Here is a 27598-nt window from a genome sequence, read left to right on the forward strand (position 1 = left end):
AGAGTAGCAGGTAGTCTTACACAGTAAGAAAAATAAATCATGTCTAGAAATAAAAAAAAATTGATGCATTGTGATGCATCAATAATCATTTTAAAATGGAATCGTCGCTCTCTAAATTGTAATCAAATCAAATCCTGAGGTGCCTGGAGATTCCCACCACTATTCTACAACATGAACCAGACTCAGTTGCACCATCCTCTCACCTGTCCATCTCTGCTGATCTGGACCTTCTTGTTGTCGTTCCATGGGTTGAGGATTTGTTGGGTGCAGTGGAAGGGAAGACTTTCCTTGTGGATCCACTCTACACTGAAAACCCCTCCTAGTCCCATGAAGCCCCAGTCCTGGCAGCTCTCCTGACTGACAGCTGATGTCATGCGAGCATAGCCCTGTGAAAGACCAAAAAAAAAAACTTCTACTTCTGTTTTTGTGTTTTAAATAACCTTCATTAGGGATGTAACATCTTGTTGAATGTATTGTTTCAATGATCAGTGCTCCAAAATCATCGATGCAAGGAGAAAACATCGATCCCTATCATTATCTTTAGAATATGACTTTATTTGAAAATTCTGTGTCACTGTGAAATAGTGCCAGGCAGATAATGGCAAGCAGCCAGGAAAAAGTTGATGAAAATAACATTATTTACTTGTAAATAAATCAGTGTGGAAATATTTGGGATTTCTGAGAAAATTAGGGTCAGCAGACAGAGAACAAGCCATAAGTAAGCAATGTCATTCAGAGTTAAAATACTGAGGAAACATGACATAACCTGGCTTGCCAGCCATCTCACTCTGCTAACTTCTCACTACAGCAACACTAGCTGTTCTGTTTCAACAATGTTACGCTGAAACTAGAATTACCACCTTGCAGTTGTATGCCTCATGCACCAGTCAACTTTCACTTACAGTTTATATTCATGTCTGTGAAAATATGGATGCTTTGCACCCATTGTCCCCCCACAGCACAGAAGATCCATACAAGAAGACAATCTCTCCTTGGGTGTCTGAAGGTGAACACCCAATTAGAGTGTCACCAATTCAGCATCTGATCAAATGTCTCCCCTTCTGTTCCTGATATATGATGTTGAAGAATGGTCAGGAAAAGTTTCATGCAGAACATGTCACAGTGAAGCTGACCTTTGACCTTTTGGATATAAAATTCACTCATCACTTCATTATTTTATCTTATTACACATTTGTGTGAAGTTTTGTTATAATTAGGTTATGAGTTACGGCCAAAAAACATATTTTGTGAGGTCACACTGATCTAAGTCTCGCTCACCAGACCTTTCTCAAGAAAAGAAAGGTCTGGCTGGGCCGACTCTCACTTTAAGATTGGAGAAAAAAAACGCCCCGGCTGCTTGTATTTCTTTGAACCAATCACAGTCGTTCTGGGCGGTGCCACAGCAATGGTGCGCTTGCAAAAATATTGCCGGGGGGAAACAGGTTTTGGTGTAACACGCCCACAAAAATATCATCTACAGGATGCGAACCATGGCAGAAAAATGGCTACATCCCCGCAAAAGTTAGTAAAGGATATATTGAAAACGGTTGAAAACTGCCACACAACCGGAGGCGGTAGGGCAGGACTTCAGCGGGTGGCTCATTCCGCCCAATGAGAGGCTGATCTATGCAGCTGCCCAGGCCATTCAGAGGTTGCATCTGGTATTTCCTAATTAATGATATTGTGGTAATGCATGAACACATAGATGGCTTTGCTAGAATTTGTAATTAATTACAACGCTGTTTCTATGTTAGCTTAAATCAACAACATAAATGATAGAACAAATGTTGCTGTCCTTGACAATGAAGGATAAAACAACAGATACTACAGTATGTGCTTTTAGGTGTATTCTTTTCTGACATTTATTATGACACCGAAAAACACTAATTCACCAAAGTGTCCTATTAGATTCATTACGAGGTATACCATAAATCTGAAATAAACTAGACAAGAGTGTTCTGTAGTTACTGAAAAATGCACTAAGTACTGTTTAATCACTGTGGGTATATTTAAAATTCAATGAAACTGAAAACTATCATTACAAATTACAGTCATTAAAAACCCTTTTTAAATTGTAATTTCTGTAATTTAGAATAAAACTAATGTACATAAGCTGCACCATGCTGACACCAAATACACCGCTCCGTACATGAGGTCTTCCTTCTGCTGGTACCTGTCATTCAGGTTTCACAGTGTGGATACCCTTCAAATTACAGTATAAATCAAACACTTTTGTTAAGACATGGTGGATCACAATGATTCATACACACATACCAGCTTGACAGAACAGATGCATGAATGTCTGTTTCAGTTGAAGACTAACTACCTTGTAACTTACAGTATTAGGTGAACAATTAAAATTAATGAATCAATTAAAAATAGCTTCTAAACATCAGGGTTTCCTCTACATGTAATTGATTGTGGTGCACTGCCACGGCAAAATAAAAGCTGCCACTCCTTCAGAATGCTGATTTATTTATTTTTTTCAGATGTTAAAACAATGTAAAGTAATGTAAAGTGTATTGTATGAATGGATATATATATACAGTACAGGCCAAAAGTTTGGACACACCTTCTCATTCAATGCGTTTTCTTTATTTTCATGACTATTTACATTGTAGATTCTCACTGAAGGCATCAAAACTATGAATGAACACATGTGGAGTTATGTACTTAATAAAAAAGGTGAAATAACTGAAAACATGTTTTATATTCTAGTTTCTTCAAAATAGCCACCCTTTGCTCTGATTACTGCTTTGCACACTCTTGGCATTCTCTCCATGAGCTTCAAGAGGTAGTCACCTGAAATGGTTTCCACTTCACAGGTGTGCCTTATCAGGGTTAATTAGTGGAATTTCTTGCTTTATCAATGGGGTTGGGACCATCAGTTGTGTTGTGCAGAAGTCAGGTTAATACACAGCCGACAGCCCTATTGGACAACTGTTAAAATTCATATTATGGCAAGAACCAATCAGCTAACTAAAGAAAAATGAGTGGCCATCATTACTTTAAGAAATGAAGGTCAGTCAGTCCGGAAAATTGCAAAAACTTTAAATGTGTCCCCAAGTGGAGTCGCAAAAACCATCAAGCGCTACGACGAAACTGGCACACATGAGGACCGACCCAGGAAAGGAAGACCAAGAATCACCTCTGCTTCTGAGGATAAGTTCATCTGAGTCACCAGCCTCAGAAATCGCAAGTTAACAGCAGCTCAGATCAGAGACCAGATGAATGCCACACAGAGTTCTAGCAGCAGACCCATCTCTAGAACAACTGTTAAGAGGAGACTGCGCGAATCAGGCCTTCATGGTCAAATAGCTGCTAGGAAACCACTGCTAAGGAGAGGCAACAAGCAGAAGAGATTTATTTGGGCCAAGAAACACAAGGAATGGACATTAGACCAGTGGAAATCTGTGCTTTGGTCTGATGAGTCCAAATTTGAGATCTTTGGTTCCAACCGCCGTGTCTTTGTGAGATGCAGAAAAGGTGAACGGATGGATTCCACATGCCTGGTTCCCACTGTGAAGCATGGAGGAGGAGGTGTGATGGTGTGGGGGTGTTTTGCTGGTGACACTGTTGGGGATTTATTCAAAATTGAAGGCACACTGAACCAGCATGGCTACCACAGCATCCTGCAGCGACATGCCATCCCATCCGGTTTGCGTTTAGCTGGACGATCATTTATTTTTCAACAGGACAATGACCCCAAACACACCTCCAGGCTGTGTAAGGGCTATTTGACCAAGAAGGAGAGTGATGGAGTGCTGCGGCAGATGATCTGGCCTCCACAGTCACCGGACCTGAACCCAATGGAGATGGTTTGGGGTGAGCTGGACCGCAGAGTGAAGGCAAAGGGGCCAACAAGTGCTAAACACCTCTGGGAACTCCTTCAAGACTGTTGGAAAACCATTTCAGGTGACTACCTCTTGAAGCTCATGGAGAGAATGCCAAGAGTGTGCAAAGCAGTAATCAGAGCAAAGGGTGGCTATTTTGAAGAAACTAGAATATAAAACATGTTTTCAGTTATTTCACCTTTTTCTGTTAAGTACATAATGCCACGTGTTCATTCATAGTTTTGATGCCTTCAGTGAGAATCTACAATGTAAATAGTCATGAAAATAAAGAAAATGCATTGAATGAGAAGGTGTGTCCAAACTTTTGGCCTGTACTGTATATATATATATATATATATATAGATAGATAGAGTGAGAGAGAGAGAGAGAGAGAGCGAGAGCGAGCGAGCCTATATTTGTGGACATATACTTACCATAATCAGAGTTTGAAATGATAATTTAAATATCATGAAATGTTATGTGACACTACTCTGCAATTAACTTTATTTAAAAAAAACAAACAAAAAAACCCTGCCTGTCTGGCTGTACTACAGCGCGCTCAAGAGTGGAGGGGAGGCAAAGAGACGACAGTTGGAAGTAGAGGGAGAGAAAAGGGTGAGAGACAAGGTTAAGTTTGATGCAGCCAGGCTGCAAACTGTGCCATAAGATTAGGCTACTGTTGTGTATATAGTTGTGCTACAGTTGTGTAGTGAACAAATAGTGTATTTATAAAAACATTCAGTTTTAAGTTGTCATAATTTCACATCAACCCCCCCCACCAATTTTGTCATACCACATTTACTTATGTAACACACAATTAAGTTCCATAAGTGTCAAAGATGATTTTAAAACACTGAACGCAGCAGAAAACCTCTCGACTTTTCAGCCAACAGCCAATCAAATATCAAATAATATCAAATCAATATCAAGTTATCAAAGATAACTAGCTAAGCTAACAAGCCAGACATACAACAATACATGCTAATTTGCTCTAAATAACATGATAATAGAATGTCACTCACAGAATAACTGGAGCACTGGTGTCTTCGGCGGTCAGTTGGTACAATTATCTGCACAGTAAGCCATATTATTCGTCCAGTATTTGCAAAAAAAAAATCTCCCCTCTGGCCAGCCAGCTCCAGCACCTCAAAACATGGCAAGGAGGTTAAGTTGAATGGACCGATGTGAGGCCTAGCAGACAGCCAGTCAGGCAAGGTGGCCACGCCCTTAATTATGCAGAACTTAAGCTTTAATGACATTTAAATGTGATCGTAATAAAAAATTCACCCCATACAGTTGTCATGAATGATGAAATAAGCCATAAAGATCAAAACCGCCTTTTGTACCAGGCTGTAAATATATTCATTTTAGCTGTAAAGTTGGGCATTTTAAAATGGGAGTCCATGGGGATTAGCTCTATTTTGGAGACAGACGATGAAATGCAGATTTTGGCACTTCTGCATTGGCTTTACTTGTCAGTCCTGGAGGTTGCCGCTTGTTCACACCCCTATTATTTGTACTGCACTGTTATAGTGGGGTCAAGATTCAGTACATATGGTCTAAACTGTGATAACAGAAATTAAACTACATATAGCATTTGTTTTGCCAGAGTGCCAGAGTGTTACCTGGAAGTGTCCAGAGCCCTGAACAGAGAAGATGAGGATGATGAGGTTATTCTCCATGAAGGCTTTGGTAAGTTTGTTCTCATTGCTTGGTGTGGTGGACCAGATCCCTTTCTGCTGAGAAATGTCTATGTTCCTGACATTGCTGCTCTTCATGATGAAGTACCGCACTGATAAAACAGCCCACTGAGGGAACAGTGACTTTAGGATCTGTTGGGAACAAGGGGAGGAAAACAACACCATAGCTAACTTAGCAAAGAACTTCACTTATTTATTATTCATTGATGAGACAGTAATTAATGAAATTAAAAATCAATCCAAACACTCAAGGATCTCAGGGTGACCTGCACCTCTGGTTTAAATTAGACACTCTACAAAGGATTCACCACAGCATCATTAGGAGCTCTTGTGCCTGCCCTCAGAGATCCAAACTAATGTTGTCCTCAGCAGGACAACTGTCCACAGCTGACAAAGTGGTGAATGAATTCTTAAATTATTAAGAAATGCATTATTATTAAAAAAATTTTTTGATACTTTTTATTTAGTATTTTCAGCTTAAGATATAACAAACAAACGAACAAACAAACAAACATTCAGTTTACAAAAACATGGGGGCTCCTCTGTTGGCAATATTATGATGCATGTCCAATGATTTCAAATGTCTTGTTTAATTGATAGCACCCTCTATTCCTCTAATGTAGGCAGACCATTTCTCCCATTTCCTGTGGAAGATTGCTCCTCTGGACCTCAGACAGAAAGTCATCTTTTCCATTGCATAGATTTCTTTAACTCTGCCCATCCACAGACTGAGACTTGGGGTCTCAGGTTTATACCAGTTCTTTGTGATTGTTTTTTTTTTTTTTACAGGCCATTAGCAATATTTTGCACAGACACCAGTCTTTCTTTTTAATCACATCATCTTTCAAAGCACAGAAATACAAAACTTTAACATCATTAGGAATCTTATATCCCAAAATCTTTCCCACAGTTAGACATATATTTTCCCAGAAAGTTTGGATTTTTGGGCATAACCAGAAGATATGGCAGTGATCAGCGTTCAAGTTTCCGCACTGCCTCCAGCACTATTCCTGTGAGATAATTTGCTCTTTATATGTGGTGTAATAAAGTAGCGGATCAAATTTTTCCAACCAAATATTCTCCACTTCTTTGAACTTGTGGATGAATGCAGTGCATTCCACATTGAACGCCAGTCCTCCTGTGATATTTCTATGTTTAGTTCTTTCTCGCATTTTACTTTAATATAATCTGTGTTGTTTCCGTCCTGTTTCTGAAGGCCCTGATATATTTTCGAGATAGTTTTTTATTCTTCTTTTTATAGGCTTCAGTTAGAATATCTATCACTGCATTACCCTCTCTAGACAATGTTGGTTTTATTTTTTTATCATAGTAATCTCTTATTCGTAGGTATCTGAAAAAGTTTTTGTTTTCAAATCCAAATTCCTTTTGTAATTCCCCAAAACTTTTTAAGAATCCACTGTGAGTTAGTGTACATACTGCTGTAATGCCCTTGTCCCACCACTGTCAGAAACCAACATCACTGACTCCTGGTTTAAATTTGGGATCTAGAGCAGGCCAGATTAATAATTTGATGTCCCCTTCCATATTGTATTCTTTCACCATTTTACTCCAAATATCCATTGTTTGTTTAATAATTTAATTACTGCTTTGTTGAGACATTTTATTTCCTATGTCTCCTAGTGTTGCTTGAATATGGAAAGTATCTATCTTGCCCTCTGTATCTTTCCATTTTGCCTGATATAGAGGGCAGCATGTACAAACCAGGAACCTCCCTTGAGCTGCATCAAAGTATTGTTTCAGGTTAGGCAGGGACATCCCGACCTCTTTTTGTAATTGAAATGTCTTATACCTGACCCCTGGTTTCTGCCCAGCCCAGATAAATCTAGATATAAGTTTGTCCCAGTGTCTAAATTGTGTCTCTGGTATCATTTGTGGGATGGATTGAAAAAGGTATATCAATCTTGGTAATACATTCATTTTTATTACCTCAATTCGTGTCTCGAAATCCATGTTGAAAGCTGACCACCGCCTGATATCTGTCTTTATATTGTTATTAATCTGATTACAATTTATTTCGAATGTTTTATTGAGATTTTTTTGCCAGTATCACACCCAGATATTTGATCACTTTAGCATTCCATTTGATTTTGTATTTTTCTTTAACTTCTTGGCCTGGAGAATAATTTAATGTGAGAATTTGTGTTTTTGCTATGTTTAATTTATAGCCTGAGTATTCACCATAGTCCTCTAATGTCGACGTCAGTTTAGGAAAAGTTCTGTCCGGGTCTTGAAGAATCACAATAACATCATTTGCGAAAAGCCCTATAATATGTTCCTGTTCTCCTATTTGGATTCCTTTCAAATTGTTGCTCTGCCTGATCATTTGTGCCAGCGGTTCAATAAATATTGCAAACAAGGTAGGGCAAAGGCAGCATCCTTGGCGGATCCCTCGCTGTTAAACAAATCTATCAGTTAGATGTCCATTAATTTTAATCCTTGCTGTAGGTTCTTGATAGAGGCTTTGAATACATTGTATTGATTGTTATTTTAATCCCTAGTCTCCCCAGTACCTGATATAGAAATCTCCAACTGACACAGTCAAAAGCCTTCTATGCGTCGAGGCTCACTAATACTGCTCTCAATCCCTGTTTTTGCATGTGGTCTATTATGTGTAGGGTTACATTATCCTGAGTCTGCCTACCTGTTATAAAGCCTGACTGATCTTCATCAATGAAGTCAGTCATAAAATTTTCAAATCTTTTAGAGATTATTGAAGTAAAAATCTTGTAATCCACATTCACGATTGAGATAGGTCTATATGGTTCACAATATTCCTTGTTTTTCCCCTTCCTTTGGAATAAGGGAAATTATTGCCTCTTTCCAGGAGGGAGGCAGTTTCCCCTCAGTCAGAGTCTGATTAAGTTAATTGATTGAGTTAATTCTTCCTTGAATATGTTATACCACTCGCTGGGAAATCCATCACTACCTGGTTATCTGCTAATTGCAGCATCTAGTTCCTTCATAGTGATATTGGAAATTAACTTCCTGTTCTGTTCTTCTCCAATAGTTGGCAAGTCTAATAAATCCTGGAATTCTTTCATTTCATACTCTTCTTTAGTTGTGGGCTGGGAATATAGTATAGTTTTCATAATAGTCTTTAAAAACTTTTTCTATTTCTTCAGGTTCAAATAATAGTTGTTTTGTTGCGGGGTCTCTAATCTTATGTATGGTATTAGAGGTTTGCTGGACCTTGAGTCGTGTTGCCAAATTTAGTTTATATTTAGTTGCTTTGGGTCCTGATTCGTAGTAGGTTTGTTTCATGAATTTTAGTTTTTTCTCAATCTCATTGCTTAGGATGTCATCAATCTGTCGTCTTACACTGATTATTTGTTGTAAAACTGATTCATCCTTATTGCTTTTATGTTGTTGCTCTAATATTTTTAATTGTTTAGTCAACTTTTTATATTCTTCCTCTCTAATCTTTTTTTTTTGGTAAGATGCCCTTGCTATTAACCTCCCTCTCATTACAGCTTTGACCGTGTCCCATAGTATGGTAAAGTCAACTGGACTGTCTTTTTTTTTTCTTCTTTGCAGCATTTAATATCTTTCTTAACTTCTTCCTGTAGTTCCTGGTTATTCAGCATACCCACATTTAGTCTCCATAGTGTATTTTTATTTCACCTATTTAGGTGGATATTGAGGTACATTATACTGTGGTCAGACAAATCAGTTATCCCTATCTTACATTCTTCTATTCGGTATCTGTCTACTGTGTTAATAAAAAAAAAATCTATTCTGGAGTACACAGAGTGTGGAGCAGAATAAAGTGTGTAGTCCCTCTCCAATGGATGGAGTTCCCTCCAAACATCAAACATCCCGAGTTCAGTTAGAGAGGTACTGACAAGCTATGACGGATGAGTCTTATTTCTCTTGTTATTAGTTGTGTCCAGTTTAGCATTCAGAATCATGTTAAAATCTCCTGCACATATTACAATTCCTTCATTTTCCAAGGCTATGATTTCAAACACTAATTTCTAAAACTTTCTATCAGAATTAGGTGGCACATAAACATTGACCATTTTCCCTTTTACAATTACATACCTCCCCTCTTTGTCGCCTGTTTCTTTAATGACTTCAAAATTGACAGAGGTGGAAATTAATACAGCAACTCCTCTCTTTGGACCCTTCTTAAATGAACTGAAGAAGGTGTTTTTAAATCCAAATTTCCTCAGTTTATCATGTTCTTGCTGAGATAAATGCGTTTCTTGTAAATATATCACTTGGGCTTTTTCTTTCCTCATTTTTAAATTAAGGAATGTTTTATGATAATCCTTGCTTTAAAATGAGCAACACTAAATATCTTTTAATGCTGAGCTATTTAAGACATGTCTTGCATGTCTCGGAAGCAGTTGAGCGCAAAAGAAACTATAAATTGAAAGCTGGTGAATTTAAAATACATACAACAAACTATTGTGGAACTGCAATCACACACTCTTCCTTCAACATGTAAGGGTGTGCGTAATTAACTTTTAGTTAAATTAGACCAGAAAGTATAAATAAAACATTTCTGAAAATGTTAAACTAATGATCTTTGACTAAATTGCTGTAAACAGGGGGGAAAAAAATAGAATTATTGCCTCACGGTTGTATGCCTTCGCATGCTCTGCTAAAGTTGCACTTACAATTTAAATCCATGTCTGTGAAAACATGGATGCTTCACACACATCTTCCCCCTGACAGCACAGACGATCTATGCAATCAGCACAGTTTCAATGTGGACACTCAGGATTACAGTTATCCGAAAATGACATTTTCGGTAGTGTGAGTGAAACCGAACAGTGTTGTGTGCAATGTAAATACATTTTTGTAACAACAGTAAAAGTCTAGCACCTGGCTGATAAGAGCACAAGGTTTGTCTACATTTTATTTCATATTGTGTTTAAAATTGTGTGACTTTATGAACCCTTTTTAATAGTTTCTGTGAGTTTTAATGAGCATGTGTACGCTAAAGAAGACGCTACGTTGCTATTAGCTCAGTGTGCCTACGGCACGTTACACTAAGAAAGAAATGTAATATTTTGTTTTCGTTTTGTTTCATTGTAGCTCTTCCGGTACGTTCATGGTATGTTTGGAAGTGTGGAAAATAAAGCTTGATGAACCATCGGTCAGAGAGCAAGACCATTATTCAGTCAGGGATGCTACAGTAAGAACTGCACCTCACTGGTCCCACCACGCTTTTGATTGATAGCCATGACGACGGCAGAGGGACTTTATGTGATGGTCTGAGGTCGGGACACTTGCTCACGAAATGGAGGCATCGAAAAACTCATGACTGATGATTTACAATCAGGAAGTGATGCAAGAGGCTAGTGTCTGCTCAGTGGATTACAACACTGGGGGGCAGCATCACGTGTCTCCACAGCAGCCTGTGTACTCAGCTCCCATCCAACAACCCACTAATGTTTCAAAGACAGTATCACCTCCACAGACAGATGTATCTTACGTCACACAAGCAGTCCAAAACACAACAGCCTTGAATAGGCTACCAATACCAGAGCCATCTGTGTTCACCGGTGATTCTATCCTGTTCATTGATTACTCAGATCACTCATAGGGCCCTATTTAGATGGTCTAAAGCGGACGGTGGAGGGCGCATAATCCATGTCGCAAGTGTCATTGCTATTTAGATGCAGGCGCAGTTGTCATTTTCACGCCCTACGCCCTCATCGCTTAACTAGCAAATGAACTTGCGCTTCTCTGCGTGTGTCGGTCTAAAACTGAGGAGTGGTCAGGCGCAGTCATGGCGCGTTGCTAGTTAGATGACGTCAAAAGCAAATGCGCCAGTGACCAACAAAAACCTGGTCTGAAGTCAACGGCGCAGTATTTCGCTGTTAAACAAGTTAGTAATATGCGTCTCTAGGCAGGTGCACAACATGCGTGCACTCTGCTCAGACACACACGGAGCAGCCACACATATGCAAAAGATAACAAATAAAAATATGATTACAATGTGAAAGGTTATTATTGTGCACATTAAAATATTTATCAGAAACACGTCTTAATGGTCAGTCATTAATCAGAATGATCTAATTGCAGTAATAATGATCATCATAATTTGTAATAATGACAAATGAAACTGTGAAATTATCTGACCAATCAATCATTTTTTTGATTGAAAACCAAAGCCCACACATTGCATTTATTTTAACATGTTATACTAGACTACATTATATACTAGGCTACATTACATTATATTATTATATTGTTATGTGAGTGTAGAGAGGCCACACATGCAAATAAGAGGCAGAACACAGCTCTAGGAAACATGTGAAAACAATTAACAAACGTGGGTGGGGGAGAAAACTTTTACAGAAATTATGATGAAGCTTACAAAGATGCATGGAACTCTCTCGACCCAAGGTTTGGTCAGCCATTCGTGATACAGAGGGCATTCAGCATCAGTCAAAAGACGCTGAGGGATTCAGAGCATTTACTAATTTTTTGCATGCATGTCAGGAAGCCATGCCACATGTTAAACGCCTTGATATTTTGAATGAATTCGAAGAAAATCAGAAATTGGTCCAGAAGTTACCTGACTGGGCAGCATCACAGTGGAACCGCCAAGTTACCCAAGTTATGAAAGATATGCAAAAATTTCCAGACTTTCAGAATTTTGTGGCCTTCATGTTGATGGAGGCAGAGAATGCCTATAATCCAATAACCTCTTTTCAAGCCCTCCGGTCATCAGAATAACCTACAGCGAAAGGCTGTCTTAAAGAAAAGAAGACTAAATGCAGTGTTCTCCATACACAGATACACAGACAGCTACAGAGACTTAAACTCCAGTGCAGTCAAAGACAGGTTTAAAGCCACCGTGTATGTTATGTCAAGCCAGTAGACATCGGCTGCATAGCTGACCTGAGATTAAAGGAAGTCTCTGGATGAAAGAAGGAAATATGTGAAAGAAAAAAAATTGTGCTATGCTTGAAGCCAGGCCATAGCGCAAAGGATTGCCGTCATAGACCACAGTTAGAGTGTGAAGTTGGACTTTTAATAGGCTACAATTGCTCAAGGACACTGGCACCACGGCAGTTAATTGTGGGAGGAGATAATGAACCCTATGCAGTTTGCACAGATCTAGGATGGAGCGTTGTAGGCTGGTCATCACCTCATCTCGACTCATCAAGAATCACCAACGTGCCACAGAGTTGCTGTCAGAGAGCTTCCTCCGGCAACTCCGTCAGATGCTATAAAGGTACTTGAGTCTGACTTTAAGGATGCCAGTGAAGATGGCAAAACGGAGTTTCAGGATGACATTCTCTTCCTGAACATGTTACAGGAAGGTATTCAGAAGAACACTTGTGGCCATTATGAAATGCCACTCCCCTTTAAAGAGAGACCGTACCTCCCTGACAATAAACAACTAGCCATTGTCCGGCTCAGCCATCTAAAGAGAAAGCTGCTGAAGGATAAGAACTACAAAGAGCATAATGTGAAGTTCATGAATGAGGTCATTAAAAAGGATGACGCAGAGGAAGTTTATGATGAGGGGAAGGAAGGAAAAAAAAAAAGGTATATCCCTCTCCACAAAGTGTATCATGAGCTGCAAGGGAACTAGCCTAAGTGACCACCCACTGATGGGCCCAGATCTGTTTAATAATCTGAATGGTGTTCTCATCAGATTCAGGCAGCACCATATTGCACTGATGTGTGATCTCGAAAGGATGTTTCACCAGTTCCATGTGTGTGAAGCTGAAAGAGACTACCTACGCTTCTCCTGGTGGAAGGATGGAAATCTGACTGCAAAGCCACAGGACTTCTGCATGAAGGTACATCTCTTTGGGGATGCATTATTGCCTGGATGCGCCAACTATGGATTGTAACATCTTGCAAAGGAGCAAGAGTCTGTTCCCCCTCAGCTCACAGTTCATTATGAGTGAGTTTTGTGTTGATGACAGTGCAGATTAAATTATTTAGCTAGCAAAGGAAGCTCAGAAACTCTGTGCCATGGGTGGTTTGAGACTGCACAAGTTTGCGTCTAACAATAAATCAATGCGAGAGAGTATATTCCTATCTGAACGTGCTAATGAAGTAACCACTCTTACTTCGCCATTGACAGTTCTATATTGGGGCGAGCCTTAGGAATCCATTGGCCTATTGAATCTGACACCTTCAGATTTCGGATCTTCCTCAAAGAACAGCCAGCAGCACGTCATGGCATACTGTCCACAGTTACCTCCCCTTTACGACCCACTTGGGTTTGTTGCATCCTTCCTGCTCATCGGCAAAAAGGTGCTTCAGGAAATGTGTAGGCATGGCACAGGCTGGGATGACCCTCTCCTTAGTTGTCTGCAACCAGTGTGGGATTGCTGGAAGAATAATCTTACAAATTTGTAAGTGTGAGTGTCCATCTTTTGGGTCTTTTAAAGTGCAACTTAAAAATTGGATCCTAGACAATCAAACCTGTGAGCATTCTTAATCTGGCTTGTCTTTTGTATGTGTGTTGTTATTTATATGTGTGTGTATGTGTACACGAACTTGTAGGTATTTAAGCACGTTTGTACATGTATACTGTTTTACATTGAACTTTTGTATTGTAATGTGCTGACCGTTTTTTATGTTTACTGTTTGGGGACTGCGGATGAAATTTAGCATGCATGCTAACTCCAGCATATTTACATTACATCATGTATGTTCATTAATATGCACTGTCCCGACAAAATAAACCAATAAATGAAAAAATGAAATTTAGAGAAAATCAGCATACCCCCTTGCTATGCTCCAGCTGACTGTGGACACGTCTTGAAACACTTCTCTGATGTAAACACATATGGTTATGGACAATGTTCGTACTAAAGACATGTGAATACTGCCAGATATTAATATATTCTTTCAACATATTGTACCACAGTAGCCAGAACTATAACTATAATATTATTACTTTCATTAATGTTGTTGTAAGCTAATGTCATTACAGTCTGTCCTGCATCTCTCTCTCTGTCTGTCTGTCTCTCTTTCTGTCTCATTGTGTCATACGGATTACTGTTAATTTATTATGCTGATCTGTTCTGTACGACATCTATCGCACGTCTGTCCGTCCTGGAAGAGGGATCAATCAATCAATTTCAATCAATTTTATTTATAAAGCCCAATATCACAAATCACAATTTGCCTCACAGGGCTTTACAGCATATGACATCCCTCTGTCCTTATGACCCTCGCAGCGGATAAGGAAAAACTCCCCCAAAAAAAACCCTTTAACGGGGAAAAAAAACGGTAGAAACCTCAGGAAGAGCAACTGAGGAGGGATCCCTCTTCCAGGACGGACGGACGTGCAATAGATGTCGTACAGAACAGATCAGCATAACAAATTAACAGTAATCCACATGACACAATGAGACACAGAGAGAGAGAGAGAGAGAGAGAGAGAGATACAGGTAATGACAGTAGCTTACAACAACATTGTTGAAAGTAATAATATTATAGTTATAGTTCTGGCTACTGTGGTACAATATGTTGAAAGTATGTATTAATATCTGGCAGTATACATGCGTGACAATAGTTATATGTGTATAATAACAGTAGAAGTATGACTAATGACTAATGATGGCAGCAGCAGCAGGAGGCATCTGGCAGGACCACGGCAGCAGCACAACCACACACGTCACGCTATCCAGGCACCGTTGCGATATGAGTTAATCTGAGAGACAGTGGAGCACAAAGGCTCTGGAGAAGAAGCCGAGTTAGTGACATCCAGAATGGCCGAGTTAGCAAGATGCAGTAATAGAATACGAGAGAGAGAGAGAAGGAGAGAAGGTGCCCGGTGTATTACAGGGGGGTCCTCCGGCAGACTAGGCCTAAGTCAGCCTAACTAGGGGCTGGTACAGGGCAAGCCTGAGCCAGCCCTAACTATAAACTTTATCAAAGAGGAAAGTCTTAATTCTGGTCTTAAATGTGGAGACGGTGTCTGCCTCCCGGACTGTAACAGGAAGATGATTCCACAGGAGAGGAGCCTGATAGCTGAAGGCTCTGGCTCCTGATCTACTTTTGGAGACTTTAGGGACCACGAGTAACCCTGCGTTCTCAGAGCGCAGTGTTCTGGTGGGATAATATGACACTATGAGCTCTCTAAGATATGACGGAGCTTGACCATTTAGAGCTTTATAAGTTAACAGTAGGATTTTAAATTCAATTCTGGATTTTACAGGGAGCCAGTGCAGAGAAGCTAAAACAGGAGAAATATGATCTCGTTTCTTAGTTCCTGTTAGTACACGTGCTGCTGCATTCTGAATTAGCTGGAGAGTTTTTAAGGACTTACTAGAGCTACCTGATAATAGAGAGTTACAGTAATCCAGCCTAGAGGTAACAAAAGCGTGGACCAATTTTTGCATCTTTTCGGGTCAGGATAGGCCTAATTTTCGCAATATTACGCAGATGAAAAAATGCAGTCCGTGAGGTTTGTTTTAAATGAGAATTAAAAGACAAATCTTGATCAAATATCACTCCGAAGTTTCTTACGGTAGTGCTAGAGGCCAGAGCAATGCCATCTAGAGAAACTATGTCATCAGATAAAGAGTCCCTGAGTTGTCTGGGTCCAAGAACAATAACTTCAGTTTTGTCTGAATTTAACATCAGGAAATTGGTGCTCATCCAAGTTTTTATGTCTTTAAGGCAGTTATGGAGTTTAGTTAATTGATTAGTTTCTTCTGGCTTCATCAATAAATACAACTGAGTATCATCCGCATAACAATGGAAATTTATAGAGTGATTTCTAATGATGTTACCTAAAGGAAGCATATATAGAGTAAATAGGATTGGTCTGAGCACAGAACTCATGGAACTCCAAAACAAACTTTGGTACGTGAGGACGATTCATTATGAACGTCAACAAACTGAAAACGATCAGATAAATAAGATTTAAACCAGCTCAGTGCAGAACCTTTTAGGCCAATTAAGTGTTCCAGTCTCAGCAGTAGAATTTGATGGTCAATAGTGTCAAACGCTGCACTAAGATCTAATAAAACAAGTACAGAGACAAGTCCTTTGTCTGAAGCAATGAGAAGGTAATTTGTAATTTTGACTAGTGCTGTCTCAGTGCTATGATGCACTCTAAATCCTGACTGAAATTCCTCAAATAAATTATTATCATGGAGAAAATCACACAGCTGGTCTGCGACTACTTTCTCAAGGATCTTTGACAGAAAGGGAAGATTAGATATTGGTCTATAATTGGCTAACACCTCTGGATCCAGGGTGGGCTTTTTTAGTAGAGGTTTAATTACAGCTACCTTAAAAGACTGTGGTACATAGCCTGTTAATAAGGATATATTGATCAAATCTAATATATGAGTGTTAACTAAAGGAAAGACCTCCTTAAGTAGCCTAGTTGGGATGGGGTCTAAGAGACACGTTGATGATTTAGATGAAGAAATCACTACGGTCAATTCTTGAAGAGAAATTGGGGAGAAGCAATCTAAATATATATTAGGTCTTACAGCTGTGTTTGAGGTTAGATAGGTACTATCTGAGGACAGGAGGTCATGAATTTTGCCTCTAATAGTTAGAATTTTGTCGTTAAAAAAGCTCATAAAATCATTACTGCTAGGGGGTAAAGGAATACAAGGCTCAATAGAGTTTTGACTCTCAGTCAGCCTGGCTACAGTGCTGAAAAGAAACCTGGGGTTATTTTTGTTTTCTTCTATTAAAGCTGAGTAATAGTTTGCTCTGGCATTGCGAAGGCCCCTCTTATAAGTTTTGAGACTGTCTGTCCAGATTAAACGAGATTCGTCCAGTTTGGTTAATCACCAATTCCTTTCAAATTTTCACGATATTTGTTTTAACTTACGGGTTTGAGAGTTATATCAAGGAGCAAACTTTCTTTGCTTTTTTAACTTCTTTTTAAGAGGAGCTACAGAGTCAAGTGTTGTTCGCAGCGAGCCTACGGCGCTATCGACAAAATGATCAAAGTCAACGAAACCTCTGTTACTGAGGACTTGGTATTGAATTTAACGACGGAGTAATCTTTTCCTTAAATTTTGCGACAGCACTATCTGATAAACATCTAGTATAGTAACTGTTGCTGAGTGGTGTATGTAATCGAGTAAAAGAAATCATAAGTAATCAGATAATGATCCGATAGCGAGGATTCTGTGGAAAGACTTTTAGGTTATCAATTTCAATTCCATACGTGAGAACTAGATCGAGGGTATGGTTAAAACAATGAGTGGGTTCATGTACACCCTGACTGAAGCCAATGGAGTCTAATAATGAGATAAACACGGTAGCCAGGGAGTCATTATCAACGTCAACATGAATGTTAAAATCGCCTACAGTAATAACTTTATCTGATTTAAGAACTAAACTGGATAAAAACTCTGAGAATTCAGATACAAATTCAGAATACGGGCCAGGAGCACGGTACACTATAACAAATAAAAGTGGCTGCGAGGTTTTCCAGGTCGGATGTAAAAGACTAAGAACGAGGCTGTCAAATGAATTAAAATCTAGGTTAGGTTTAGGGCTGATTAACAGACTAGAGTTAAAAATGGCTGCAACTCCCCCTCCTCGGCCGCTGCCTCAAGGAATGTGGGTATTACTATGACTGGGAGGAGTGGATTCATTTAGACTAACATATTCATCTGGACACAACCAGGTTTCAGTGAGACTGAGTAAATCAATATGATTATCTGATATTAATTAGTTTACTAACACTGCTTTAGACGATAGAGACCTGATATTTAACAGATCCCTCCTCAGTTGCTCTTCCTGAGGTTTCTACCGTTTTTTCCCCCCGTTACAGGGTTTTTTGGGGGGAGTTTTTCCTTATCCGCTGTGAGGGTCCAAAGGACAGAGGGATGTTGTATGCTGTAAAGCCCTGTGAGGCAAATTGTGATTTGTGATATTGGGCTTTATAAATAAAATTCATTGATTGATTGATGTGAATGAGGATGGAATGGTGCATTATGCACCACCCTGGAGGAGGAACTTTGTCTCACAGACATTGATGAGTACTTTTGGACTGACTCTTTTCGGGTACATCAACAACGAGGCACGTCGTTTCCACACCTTTGTGTCAAATAGGATACAGAAGATACGTCTCAGCACAACTCCTCAGCAGTGGAGATATGTCCCTACTGACAAAAACCCTGCAGACCTCACCTCAAGAGGTTCAAGTCCAAGTGAGCTTCTCACATCGAACTGGTTTATGGGACCTCTGTTCTTGTGGGATAGAGAAATACCTCCAGCTGCAGATGTTAGGTTCAGACACTAAATGTACAGACTATGGAGCAAGAAAGTCTCTCAGACCGCTTGTCAACATTTTCTTCATGGTATAAAGTCACTCAAGCTGTTGCACATCTCCTTTGTCGTGCCAGGGGTGACAAGTCAACAGATCTTTGCACTGCTCAAGCACTGTACTTGAGCGAGAGGATGCACATCGCATTATCTTAAGGACTTACAGAGACAAGCGTATCAAGAAGAGATCAAGTTGCCCAGTAAGGGAGCTTGACGTTCATCTCAGAGTAAACTATACCAGTTGGATGCTTTTCTTGACCAAGATGGAATCCTCAAGGTGGGAGGAAGACTGAAAAATGCATCTCTCCCTACACTGCAAAAACATCCAGTGATAATTCCAAATGATCATCACATTACCAAGATAATAATATCTCGAAATCATGAGCAAGCAAGACATCAAGGAGAGGGTCTTAATTAATGAGATTGGATCAAATGGATACTGGATTCCAGGAGGAGCTGATTCTGCATAATATATCAATGTGTCAAATGTTGGAAACTCAGGAGATATGCAGAAGAACAGAGAATGGCTGATCTGCCATCAGAGCATGTAGATCATTCGCTACCATTTAACTATTGTGGAATGGATTGTTTTGGTCCATTTCCCACCAAAGAGAGGCACAAGGTGCACAAGAGATACGGCCTCCATTTCACATACCTTTGCTGTTGAGCTATCCACATTGAAATGCTGGAAGACATGTCAACAGATTCCTTTATCAATGGCCTTCCTTGTTTCATCGCCATCAGAGGAGCAGAACGTCAGATCAAATGTGACCAAGGAACAAATTTTATTGGAGCTAAAAATGAATTGAGAGAAGCTCTAAAGCAAGTTGATGATAAACGTTTGACTGCATTTTTAGCTAAAGGGCTGTGTGACTTTGACTTTAACACCCCCCACTCCAGCCTTTCAGGAAGTGTATGGGAGAGAGAGATCAGAACAGTAAGGAATGTTCTTCGTTCCACTCTCTCACTGTCATCAGGCAGGCTGGACGATGCCTCTCTGCGGACGTTCTTCTATGAGGCAATGCCTATTGTGAACAGTCATCCACTCACAGTCAACAACCTGAATGATCCAGATAGTCCTGAACCACTAACGCCCAATCACCTACCCACTATGAAGTCTGTGGCAGTGCTACCGCCTCCTGGCAGATTCATTATAGAGTCATTGGAAAAGAGAATACCTCTCCAATATTGCCACCAGACAACGCTGGTATACTCCAAAAAGTAACCTGAAAGTCGGTGACATAGTCATGGAGAAAGCAGATGATCTGCCACGGAATGAGTGGAGATTGGCCAAGGTCATGGAGACAGTGACTGATGAGGATGGACTTGTAAGAAGAGTAAAAGTTTTCCTTGGAGACCAGAAGATGGGAAGAGAAGGACAGCATTCTGGCAAGCCATCTGAGGTCGAATGTCCGGTCCGGAAGCTGATCCTGCTCCTAGAGACTGCTTAACCTTCCTCTTTAGTTCAGAACCATATCCTTTACAGTGGGAAACATTTTATGTGGACATTCATCTAGACTCTGGAGAAAGATGGACTCACAGTATTTGTAGGCTTTTGAATCAAAGGTCATTATCAAGTTAGAAATCATTTGTGCTTACATCCTATATTGTTCCGAAAATCACTCATGATTTGGTGGGAGTGTAAATGACCTCCGCCACATTTTAATATAATTTACTTTTATTTTGTTGATTATAGAGACCTTGGAACAACAAGAAAAGATGCATCTGGGGATCTCATGGTGCGAGAAGGAACATAGGGCAATGATAGATCTGATATTTAAATTGGAGCAAGGCCTCTGAGGGCTTTGTAAGTAATCAATAAAATCAGGATTGGTGTGGTTTTCTAGTCCGAGTCAAGATTCTGGCAGCAGAGTTTTGGATTAGCTGGACATGTGAGAGGGATTTTTTACTGATGCCAGAGAGCAAGGAATTGCAATAACCTAAATGACTGGTTATAAATGGATAACAGTTTCCAGATGTTTGTTGGATAGGAATGATCTGACTCTCAAGATATTTCTGAGATAGTAGAAGCTGGATTGAACTACCGAATTTACATGTTTGTCTAAACTGAGGGTTTGATCAAAAATGACACCAGGATTTCTGCAGTGTGAAGTTATTGAGTGAGACAGAGAACCAAGAATGTTTGACATTTAAACGTTTGCACTAGAGATGCGCGGATGGCAGTTATAACCGCCCGGTCCGCAGTTAATCCGCAGATCGGGCGGATCGGGTGATAAAAATGAACAATCTGATTAATGGCGGATGGGTTATGGGCGGGTGAAAATAATAGCCTAATAATAACTTTTATTTAAATCGCACCCTTTAAAAACAAAGTTTACAAATTGCTTTGACAAACATTAATGAGGGGAAAATGTATTGCATGCTCTAAAATGTGAACAACACATTTTAATATTTATATTTAGTCAGGCACAATCTGGCTGGCGGCCAGACTCTCATTGAGCCTAATTGAGGACCCCTGTGTATGGACCAGAACACCGGAGCATGACGGAGGGCTCCTTGCAAGCCTTGCAAGGAGAGTCTTGTGTATTCCCGCAACTAGTGCTGCGAGTGAGCGCTCATTCAACGCAGCAGGGCGCATCATAGAGGCGAGGCGGAATCACTTGAATCCTGGTACAATGGATGCTATCTTATTTTTGCACAGTGCAAAGAAGAAGTCCAAAGATTAGGCCATGACTTTAGATTGCATTAGGCCTGTTCGTTATTAGTGCGAGTGTTGGTTTGGCTTTAAGCTACAACACTGTTCTATTTATTTTTGAACTGCTGCGCACTTAGGCAGTGGCACATTTATAATATATGTTGGAAAAATGAACACTAACTGGACTGTTACTGTTCGTAAAGTTGCCATGACATTCAGAATTTTATTTTAATTAACAGAAAAGTGATCTGAATTTGCGAGCCTCGCTGTGTTTTGGACTGCTGGATGCCGTTATGATTTATTATTTATTTTGGACAGCGGCCTAACATTATTTTGTTTAATTATTCTGTCATTTATATGCTCAGGAAGTTTTAGCGACTTGCAGAACTGTGAGTAAAATGTAAGCCGATGTTCAGGCTATTGTTGAAATACTGAAAAAAGAACGTTTCCTAAAAATAAATGTTTGTTTAAAATGAGCCTACTTGTGTCGTGTGCAATACAATAGGCCTTCTTTATCATCATGCTTATATCTCGCTGATAAATAATGTACGATTGGTTGGGCAAGCATACTCTTTAAATGTGTCATGTGGAAGGGTTTATTTAACACAGTGATCCCCGCAGCAGCAGAAATGAGTGTCTCCTCATTAAGAGTGCCAATGTGCGCCTTTACGCACGGAGTAACAGCGCCATTTTATTGATTATTTTAATGTCAGTCAGCTGACGGGATCGGCCAGGATCTAATCTTTCCTGATAATATAAACATGCGGGTGCGGGTGGATGCGGGTCTGTAATTATAGAAAATTAATTTGCGCGGATGGATGATTGATGGATAGATGCGGATTCAGGTGCCGTCAGAGCCCATCCGCACATCACTAGTTTGCACTATTTTGTCCTATGATCAATATCTCTGTTCTGTCATCATTAAGCTGCAGGAAGTTTTGTGACATCCACTTGTGAATGTCCTGAAAGCAGTTTAGTAGGTTAGTTGTGTTTTGATAGTTGTTTGTTGGATAACAGCTTAAATAGATCTGAGTATCATCTGCGTACAAATGAAAACTGATATTATGCCTGCATATAAGAGGACCACGAGGGAGCATGTACGTTGAAAAAAGAGAATCAGACCTAGGTACCCCACAGTGGACGTCTGTTGCACCAGACCTAGCGTCAGCAATACCCACGCAAAAACGCTTGTCTGTTAGGTATGACCTGAACCATTGTAGAGCACTTTATCTTAATATCCTTTCAGACGTGAAATTTTGTCATAATTAGTGACTGAAAATTCTTGAATTATGGCCAAAAATGTTTTGAGTGGTCACAGTGACCTTGACCTTTGGTGACCAAATTCTAATCAGTTCATTCTAAAGTTCAAGTGGATGTTTGTGCTGAATTTCAGGAAACTCCCTCAAGGCCTTCTTCAGATATCAGTTTCACGAGAATGGGAAGGATGTAAGGTCACAGTGACCTTGACCTTTGACCACCAAATTCTAATCACTTCTTTGCTGAGTCCAAGTGGACGTTTGTGTCAAATTTAAAGAAATTCCCTCAAGGTGTTCTTGAGATGTAGTCTCTTACACAGACACCGATGATGTCAGCACGCTGGCTGACTCCGTCGTCTGTGGACATTCCCATAGGAAAGTTGTAAAAGAACTAGCGCTGGCTCCCAGTGGCAGTGATGTGATTGGATCCAAATCCGTTTACTTCCGTACTTCCTCGACCAACGGCTGATTAGCTTTGCCTTAAACCCTCCTACACAGGAATTGCTGTTCCCCGACGCCGAACAAACCCGACAAATATCCACACGTTTCTTCGGTGTAGTAGTCTGAGTCATGACTGACTACATTACGAACCCACATCACAGTACTACGCACTGGTAACCTGCTCTCTGTGTTTCTGGTACATCTCTGTTACATGTAACACACGTGCCATACTTATGGCAATGCCGTCACGTGGTCTGGATATCCCCGCTCATTTCTATTACAAAACGAAAGACGAATGTCCCCAGACTCCCATTCCGAAGTAAGGGAGGCTGGTCACGCGAGAGTACTTGAGATGTAGCCACGAGAATGCGACAGATGACAATGATCTTGACCTTTGACAACCAAATTCTTATCAGTTCATATGCGACTCAAAGTGGATGTTTGTGCCAATTTTGCAAGAAATTCCCACAAGGTGTTCTTGAGATATCATGTTCACAAGAATGACACTGATGCAAGGTCACCATGACCTTGACTTTTGACCACCAAAATCTAAACAGTTCATCATTAAGTCAAATTAAACATTTGTGCAAAATTTGAAGAACATTCATTAGGCATTTTTTAGATACCATGTTAACGAGAATGGGACTGATGGATGAACAGACAGACAGCCTGAAAACGTAATGCCTCTGGCCATGGCTATTGCCAGTGCTGAGGCATAAAAATCAAGAGGACCAACAATGCTTGGCAGAGAGTGAATACCTTTCCTGAGGAGGACAGACAGGGGCTGTCAGAGGGATTGTCCAAGGTCACAGAGCTGGAGGAGTGAGGGTCATCCGAGAGCTGATTTATGGGCAGTGAGGTTTCATCTCTACTGCTGGTTTTCTTCTGTTGCAGATTTGGGGTTGCTGGCATCCTACAAGGCCTGAGGGAAATTGGTACAATGGAGCAGTAGTATGAGTATGAAGTGAAACATGAAAAAGTAACAAGACTGATTATCCTACATTCTGAAACACCAGCCTGGGCCTTTATTTACCTTAACTGCAGCGAGAAAACAAGGTCTTCATTTGAAACAAGCTTATATTACTGACAGGTATTTCTGATTTCTCCTGTTCTATATTTCAACTATGTTTTATTATATTGGAGTGAGCTGTTTCCTGATCTAATCTGATTTATTCCAAATGCTTCTATACCGCTTTTTCAAGCACTATTATGCCACTATCGATGAAACTCATCACCCTCACATCTCTCACATCATGGAAGTCCTGGAGAGGTTAGCCTTGGCCCACCACAGACCTTATGTGAACACACCAGCTGTGATGCTCTGTGTCTGAACAGGTGGTGAGCAGCAAAGTAGCATCATTCCTCTTCACTCTCTTCACCCCTGACTTTGAACTTTCACCTGTCCTGTCATCTGCAAAAGTTCCCCGACGACTCTGTAGTTGTGGGGTGTATCAGTAGTAGATAGGAGAAGGAGTTTGGAGACATACGCCCGTTTTACACAGCCTGTAAAAGGTGGTGATGCCGTGCCGTTATTGCGCCTCACTGTTCTGTATAAAAGTAATGAACACAGAGTGGGGGGACAGATTTGTTCTACATGTACCTTTAAGCCAGAAAAACAGAAGCCCCTTTTACACTGTTAGATTTTCTGCGAATGTTGGGCCTATTTGCTGGCCAGATGCAAGCGTTTACACACACAGAGGCGGAAATGAAAGTTGATCCGAGGCGCCCAATTTTCCGCCTCGTAGGGTAGTCATATTGGCAGAACCCTTTAAGTTTAAACAGACCGCGGCGGCCTTCCGCAACGGGAGGGGCTGTTGAAGACTTGTGGGAGGAGCTGTTGATGACGCCGCACGTGCGAACCACTGGCAGTCAAGGCCAGATTAACCATAAGAGCAACAGGGCAATTGCCCAGGGGCCCAAGACTTTTAAAGGGCCCAGGGCAGGGAGAGTAAAATATTTTACAGTCTTTGGTCAGATCTCACTTTTTGTTAAACTGTCTGCTGGTGCCGCTGTACCTTTTAACACGCCACCCTGTGAGCTGACTGGCCCTCCTCTCATTGGTCAGGCTGAGCAAGGCGGGTCAAAGGTAATGCCAATCAACATGTTGACATTGACGCGGGTGACGTTGTCAAGGATACCACCAGCTTTCGTTCAAAAGATGTGAAAATGGAGAAGCCGGGAGCGCCAAACGAAAATTAAAAAAGGACTGAGACATCAGAAAGGCAGAGAATTTAAAATAATATAGGTCATTTCTTCACTTCTGTTACCATCTACCAACAGCGAAGGCAGCTCAGCTCGTGATGACATTTCTTCACTGGCAGTCAGACCAGCTAACGTGGATTGCTCAGCTAACGTTAAAGTTAGTGATGACATTTCTTTACCACCGGCTGTCGGAACAGCTAACATTAGCGCTGCTAACGTTAGCAGCCTGGACAGCAAGAAGTCCCCAGCAGCAGCAGCTTGCAATGGCAGCCCGGACCCAGCTGCACCTGCAACTGCGACCATTAGCGCTGCTAACGTTAGCAGTCTGGACAGCGAGAAGCCCCCAGCAGCATACAACTACAGCCCGGACCACGCTGTGCCTGCAAGTGCAACCGATGAGGGAACCGATGGGTCGCGGTCACCTGGGACTGCGAGCAGACTCCGCGCCTCCACACTGACGTTGCTCCTACACTGTGGGGACCCTTTACAGAGCTGTTACGAGAGGAGGCAATCGACCGAGGGCCTGCAGCTTTCCAGAACCGGGCTTCCAAATATCCTACGGGATCAGTGAGGGAGTCTGGTGTTGGGTCTAGGACACGCTCTCTCACCAATGATTTACTTAATTGCCGTCTCCAAAACAACCAAATTGTGCCAAGGGAATGACTACTTTAATCGCCATCGACTGGTTCAATTTACTGCTATGCCTGCAAACTCCTGTCGTCACAGAGGCATGCATTTAGCAGCGGATTTTGTGATTGGAAACATCCAGAGTGGATTTGTGATCACGAAAAGAGTGCAGAACATAGACAAAACATGCTTTCTTTGTCGCACAGGTGTAAAAACATGGGCAGGGTGGACGCTTCACTTGCCCGACAGTGTGCGGAGAACAACAGTATTGGAAAGAAGTCTTTAGACGTGTGGACGTGTGGTCGCTGTCATTAAGTTTTTGGGAGCAAGAGGATTACCACTCCGAGGCGACAACGAACTGCTGCGCTCGGCGCGCAGCGTAAACTATTTGGGTCTGCTTGAACTGATAGCAGAGTTTGATCCCTTTTTAAAGGAGCACATTGAGAAGCATGGCAATAAGGGTAGAGGTAAGCCCTCCTATTTGTCCTCAACTGTATGTGGAGAATTCATTTCATTAATGGGTGAGAAAACTAAGCAAGTGATAGCAGAGGAAATCAGACAGGCTAAATATTTCTCTGTAATCGTTGACTCAATGTCAGATTTAGCACACGTAGACCAACTCATGTTTGTTTTTCATTTTGTCAGTAGAGATGGAAGAGTAGTGGAGAGATTTATCAGGTTTGAGCCCCTCCACAGCCACACAGGCATAAGCCTGGCTGAATCTGTGATTAAAATGGTTAGAGACTTGGGGTTGGACTTGTCAAACTGTCGTGGCCAAAGTATACTTAAATCTAAGTATAGGAGATAAATATATAGAACAAAAGACGGAGGTAAAGTTATTAGGATTAATTATTGATGACAGAATGTTGTGGAACAGTTACATTGATCAGAGGGTGATAAAGATGAGCAGAGGCATGGCAGTATTAAGACACTGTAAGAACTTTATGCCAAGCTACCTGATCAAACAACTAATTTAGGTGCTAGTTCTATCGCATTTAGATTACGGTGCAGTCATCTGGTCCAATACAACACAAAGTAATTTGCACAAGCTACAAGTAGCCCAAAATAAAGCAGCTTGTATAGCTCTGAATTGTCCATACAGAACGAGTGGCATATCAATGCATAATCAGCTCATCTGGTTAAATGTTAAAAGTAAGTTACATTACTCACTTGTGTCCTTCATTAAAAATATTATTATAAATAAAATCCCACAAGTACTCTATAATAAATTAACATTCTTTTCTGATGAACATCAGTACTGTACTCAGGCATCAGAGGGTCGATTTCGGCTGCCTCCGTGCAGAACAAATGTAATAAAAGGAACAATTCACTACAGAGCAATGGTGACATGGAATTTATTACTAAGTTTTTTAAGTTCAAATAGTAACAGAAACTGCTTTAACAAAAAATTAAAAATATATTTATTTACATATGGGATACCTTGAAGACAATGGTGTTAAGTGCTTCTCACTGGGAATTGAGTTATCTTGTGATCCCTAAAGGCAAGGAGAGTTGTGTTTTTGTCTCTCCACTTTCCTTTCTGACTTTTCATTTATGTATTGATTTATTTTTTCTTCAACCAAGAAGTAAATAATAGAGCTACTGTATGTATGTATGTATGTATGTATG

General features: G+C 40.6%; 1 protein-coding gene across 7 annotated transcripts in view; it reads right to left on the minus strand.

The window, feature by feature from the left end:
* The window catches only part of LOC125905785 (3'-5' RNA helicase YTHDC2), a 199226-nt gene that overhangs the window by 13475 nt on the left and 158153 nt on the right, over nucleotides 1-27598 (minus strand). For 2 of the 7 annotated variants that reach the window (XM_049603983.1, XM_049603984.1), the window contains 4 exons: nucleotides 23900-24062; nucleotides 5459-5665; nucleotides 4856-5059; nucleotides 204-386 (listed from right to left, as the gene is read on the minus strand). In XM_049603983.1, coding sequence (XP_049459940.1) covers nucleotides 204-386; nucleotides 4856-5059; nucleotides 5459-5665; nucleotides 23900-24062 — 757 coding nt within the window. Of the gene's footprint in view, nucleotides 1-203; nucleotides 387-4855; nucleotides 5060-5458; nucleotides 5666-23899; nucleotides 24063-27598 lie in introns of those variants that run through there. The other 5 variants (XM_049603987.1, XM_049603989.1, XM_049603986.1 and 2 more) reach the window with 4 other exon arrangements.

The sequence above is a fragment of the Epinephelus fuscoguttatus genome, linkage group LG18 (assembly GCF_011397635.1).
Source record: "Epinephelus fuscoguttatus linkage group LG18, E.fuscoguttatus.final_Chr_v1".
NCBI classification, from domain to species: Eukaryota; Metazoa; Chordata; class Actinopteri; order Perciformes; family Serranidae; genus Epinephelus; species Epinephelus fuscoguttatus.